Here is a 5,628-nt window from a genome sequence, read left to right on the forward strand (position 1 = left end):
TCAGGTTTATGACAATGTAATATGACAATCACAAAGAAAGGGTATAAATAATAACGATAATAAAATAGTCATACAGCAGGAATAGTCACACTGACTCAGTCTTTACAATCAGTCAAATGAAACAAATTTATTGCATACACAATGTCTGAAATTTACTTTTGAGTTACCCGACTCGTTAACGGATGAACCTTCACCTTTTTACAGCAAACGCACATCTTGTCACACGGATACCCTGACCCCTTTCAGTGCTATGCCCCGTATCAAATCTACTTGCTCACTGACGTATACATTGGATCAGGTGCAACAGAACGCATTAGAATTGAGAAACTACAATGTCGCTCACTGACAAACTCACAGTCAACATGTCGGGAAAACTTCACTCATTCGTCTCTCCGCGGACTGATCGGACCAACATTTTGCATTCGCCGGGGGCTAAATTCGGACCGTGTGTGCATAAATACTCACACGGACACACACACCTGCATGCACGCAGGCATGCGAGGTGTGTGATGTGTGTGTTGGGTAAGCATTACTTAATTTGTCTCATCTCTACTTACAGGCCCACCTAAAAATCTGATCTTGGCCGTATTTTAAAAAATCTGGAAAAAAAACAACAAAGTGGACATTTCTCTACATTAGCAGCAATTTTACAGCCATGGAGCAGACGGGACAGGGCTGCGGCCATTTAAAACCTCTAAAATATGGACCCGAGCGACTCCCCCTCACTCTTGCATGAACTACACACGGGCAACATTTGGAAACGGCGTAGAAAGTCACCGGACTTGCAGAACCGCGTGGTGTGTGAGGTGTCTGTACACTTTGCGCCTGCAGTAAATCCATAACATGTTCATATGTTTCTGTACCCATGCCACGAGTGCAGATCCCAGTTCAGTTGTTGCACACGGCGAATCAGACGATATCGTGAATTTTCAAAAGGGAAGAATCCCTTTTGAAGTTGCTACTTAATATATCACCCCATCTACATTGTGTCCCAACGTTTCCTGCGTGTAGTTAGCTTTATTCTACCCTTCTAGCCTGCTAGCGTAGCTGGATTCAAGTAGCAATTCAACTTAACGTGTTCTTGAGTCTCTACTTTACAAAGTGGAATTGAATCTGGATTCAGTCTACACTTAAAAAAAGGGGACAGGGTGGGTAATCTTTGAACTAGGCCTACCGACAGCATAGAACAGACATACATAGAGATAAATTTATATATTAGCTTAGTATATATAATATACAAACAGTATACATAGTCTCTGTGACAGTGGTGGACAGGAGGAGAGGAGACAGAACGATAGGCAGGGTTGAACCTTTAGTCTCTGTCGGGTTCCCACTGTGTGTGCATGTGTGTGTGTGTTACACCCTTTTCACACCAAAACTACGACCTGTGTTTGCCGTCCGTGGTTTATCTGAACCAGGTCCTTCGCTTTGTTCCGCTGCCTGGGGAGAAAGCGGGTCCCACACTGCTCGGCTTTGGCATACACAAGTACACAGGTTACTTTAGTAACTATGGGATAGTGTAGTAGTAGTATATACGGGGTAGAATTGAGACAATCGTTCAAAGAAATCCCACGGTTTCACCAGATCACACCCGTCTGCCAGCGTGAAATCCAACATCGCAATGCGACAACCCTGTTTAGCGGACCTACGGCTGGCAAACCCAAATCTCGTGGGAACAGCGACAAGCGCGCATTGGAAATCGGGGATAATATTCGAGCGTGTGAGCGGTCAACCGCAGGTGGAACCTGAGTCCCGCGACAAACACAGGGCGGGGAACGCCGTTACGAGGATGCGAGTGTGCGCGTACATCTGGGTGTGTACAGGGGAAGACTGGTGAGAAACGGTGGCACTCCTGCAAAAAAAGAAAGAAACAGAAGAGAGACAAAGAGGAAAATCAAACATCCATCAATAGACAGAAAGAAAAAAGTCACGTCGTTAGCTCCTAATGTATGCTCCTGTCAGCACAGCTCCCGCCCACCTTGTCATCGTCACATTGTTCTGCTGTACTGTATGCCGGTCTTGGAGGCGATGTTGGACCAGGGCAGCAGAGAGCGCAGCAGGGACTGGGCCTGCCGGTACAGCCTCTGAGGGATGGAGCAGGGGCTCAGGCTGGCCAGGGTGGAACCGATGTGCTGGATATAGTCAGTGGGACAGGAGGTCAAAGAAAATGGGAACATTTATATTTAGAGATGCACTCATTGTAACTTCCTCGGCTGAATCCGTTTTCCGATTTTTAAAAGTCTGACCTGACAATTAGGATTTTCTCTTTTTCACCATCATTCCGGAATATAATTTCAACTCTCCCGAAGTCGGTGAAAACCATCAAAAAATTAGAAATGTTATTGTTTTACTTTGTTATTGTCATCTATTGTGGTTATTCACATAAAACACACCAATTCAAATGATTAGGAAATAAATGATTGTATTTATATTTAATCGTTTGCTTTGATTAAAACAAATCCTGTCATCAGTAGTTTTAATCGTATTTAAAATAAGTATAAATATAAGCAGCTTAGAGCTACTGTTATGCTGCTCCTCCACTCACGCTGAAGAACGTCCACACAGACGTCGTGACATGAGTGGAAATATGTGTGTATATATATATATATATATATATATATATATATATATATATATATATATATATATATATATATATATATATATATATATATATATATATATATATATATATATATATATATATATATATATATATATATATATATATATATATATATATATATATATATATATATATATATATATATATATAAATATAATAGTGAGCGAGTGTCTCCTCGCTCCCGCTTCCACATAAAGGATATAATATCGTCCAGGGCGGATGACCCCCGTTGATGTAGAGCACGTATGTGAATCCATCTTTGAGGACGCCTCGTATGGAGTAGTAGTAGGGCAGGTAGTGGTGCTGCCTGAAGTCCCTGTTCTCGTAGAAGTGGATGGCAGTGTTGTTGGTGGTGAGGACGTGCAGGTAGATGGCCTTACAGTGGTCCTGGGCCGTGGTTGAGATGTGCTCCTTCAGACTGTCCAGCAGTAGGGAGCCTGGATTGGTAGAAGGGGGGGGGGGGGGGGGGGGGGTGTAGGATGAGATGAGTCTAGTCTGCAGGTCATTCCAAGAGCCAAAATAAAACAGACTCCCTTTTTTACCCAGTCTCAGTCGGCACATTTAAAGCCTTGCCGATTGTTGGACCAAAGACTGGAGGTATTTTGAACAAATACAAACTCAGAGCTACGTGGCTAACCTGCCTAGAACGGCCTCGTACATCAAAATGTACCAATGCCGCGTCCTGCGCATCGCGAGCGGAGACCGACCGACCGACGTGCTGTAGCCTGAGTTTCAAACGTATCTCAAAGTGGCGTGATAAAAGTGGGTCGAGTAAGGCAAAACTCGTGGGACATGCAAATGGTATCACCGTAGTCCGGCTGTGACAGGAATGAGCCTACAATCAGAGGCTTGTTCAGCTGGTGTGTGCTCTCACGTTTGAATTTATAGATACATTGGCTAGACCAGTGCACTGTAAAATTTCAATACATTTAAATCCGCTCATCCATCATCATTGTGACATCTGTCTATGACTTGAGCCTTGTTTTGTTTTTAGCCTATATTTGTTAACATTTTGGCAAACGGCCGCCATTAAAAGCATGCGGTTCCTGTTCTACTGTACCCGTGGATGTCAGTGGATTACTCAGATACTGAAGAAAACTGAAAAAAGGTGATGATTCTCAGGCAAGTTGTGAAGTCGAGAGGAGCGTCTATTTTTCCACGATTTCTGAGTGGATTTATGGACGATAAATCTATTAGTTATGAGTTAATCCTCGTCCATAAAGCCGCATGAAAGTGGAAGTCACATTGCCAATAAGCGGGGAAAACTACAACGAGCGACTTCCTGTGTGTTTCAGCAGTTGGGCAGGCATGTAGGGGTTGTCGTACAGCACGGGTCTCAAACTCATTTTCACTCCGGGCCACATCAGCATCATGGTTGCCCACAAAGGGCTGGTTGTAAATATAACTACTCCTAACATATTGTTAAATAACTCTCTGCATTTGATTATTGTTTATTCAAGTGTAAAAATATTGTACATGCTATATATAGTTATATAAATGTAAAAATATATTTAAGCACATTTCTGTTATTATAACTTAAATCCTTTTAATTTAGGGTTAAGAAACCCACATTATTCTATCAAACTATTAAAGAAAATATCAAAGACAAATATCAAACACAAGTTAATACGATAACTTTGTTCAAAGCTTAAAATCCTTTCAAGGGTGCGTTTGCACAATCCCACATGAAGTATTTCATGTGTTTTAAAGCCACGTTTAAAGTACTCACTTCAATGTACTCACAATACATTTCCATTTCAAATGTACAGTAACCAGCCAAAGAGCTGCTTCTAGGACTGTGTGTTTAAGCATCTCATCATTATGACTTTCTATCTCATCATTATGACTTTCAATCTCATCATTATGACTTTCCATCTCATCATTATGACTTTCCATCTCATCATTATGACTTTCCATCTCATCATTATGACTTTCCATCTCATCATTATGACTTTCTATCTCATCATTATGACTTTCCATCTCATCATTATGACTTTCCATCTCATCATTATGACTTTCTATCTCATCATTATGACTTTCTATCTCATCATTATGACTTTCTATCTCATCATTTTGACTTTCTATCTCATCATTATGACTTTCTATCTCATCATTATGACTTTCTATCTCATCATTTTGACTTTCTATCTCATCATTTTGACTTTCTATCTCATCATTTTGACTTTCTATCTCATCATTTTGACTTTCTATCTCATCATTATGACTTTCTATCTCATCATTATGATGTTCTATCTCATCATTATGACTTTCTATCTCATCATTATGACTTTCTATCTCATCATTATGACTTTCTATCTCATCATTTTGACTTTCTATCTCATCATTTTGACTTTCTATCTCATCATTATGACTTTCTATCTCATCATTATGACTTTCTATCTCATCATTATGACTTTCTATCTCATCATTATGACTTTCTATCTCATCATTATGACTTTCTATCTCATCATTATGACTTTCTATCTCATCATTATGACTTTCTATCTCATCATTTTGACTTTCTATCTCATCATTATGACTTTCTATCTCATCATTATGACTTTCTATCTCATCATTATGACTTTCTATCTCATCATTTTGACTTTCTATCTCATCATTTTGACTTTCTATCTCATCATTTTGACTTTCTATCTCATCATTATGACTTTCTATCTCATCATTTTGACTTTCTATCTCATCATTATGATGTTCTATCTCATCATTATGACTTTCTATCTCATCATTATGACTTTCTATCTCATCATTATGACTTTCTATCTCATCATTTTGACTTTCTATCTCATCATTATGACTTTCTATCTCATCATTTTGACTTTCTATCTCATCATTATGACTTTCTATCTCATCATTTTGACTTTCTATCTCATCATTATGACTTTCTATCTCATCATTATGACTTTCTATCTCATCATTATGACTTTCTATCTCATCATTATGACTTTCTATCTCATCATTATGACTTTCTATCTCATCATTATGAC

The 5,628-nt window shown here is 39.4% G+C and overlaps 1 protein-coding gene across 1 annotated transcript in view; it reads right to left on the minus strand.

The window, feature by feature from the left end:
* Nucleotides 1-5,628, minus strand: part of naa60 (N-alpha-acetyltransferase 60, NatF catalytic subunit) — a 13,732-nt gene continuing 8,104 nt past the window's right edge. Inside the window, exons 5-7 of the mRNA XM_076083059.1 lie at nt 2,829-3,063; nt 1,979-2,145; nt 1-1,852 (exon numbers count right to left, since the gene is read on the minus strand). Of these exons, the coding sequence (XP_075939174.1) occupies nt 1,989-2,145; nt 2,829-3,063 (392 nt within the window). The 3' untranslated portion in view covers nt 1-1,852; nt 1,979-1,988. The remainder of the gene's footprint in view (nt 1,853-1,978; nt 2,146-2,828; nt 3,064-5,628) is intronic.

The sequence above is a fragment of the Anarhichas minor genome, unplaced genomic scaffold (assembly GCF_050575085.1).
Source record: "Anarhichas minor isolate MPS153535 unplaced genomic scaffold, ASM5057508v1 ptg000007l, whole genome shotgun sequence".
Taxonomy (NCBI): Eukaryota; Metazoa; Chordata; class Actinopteri; order Perciformes; family Anarhichadidae; genus Anarhichas; species Anarhichas minor.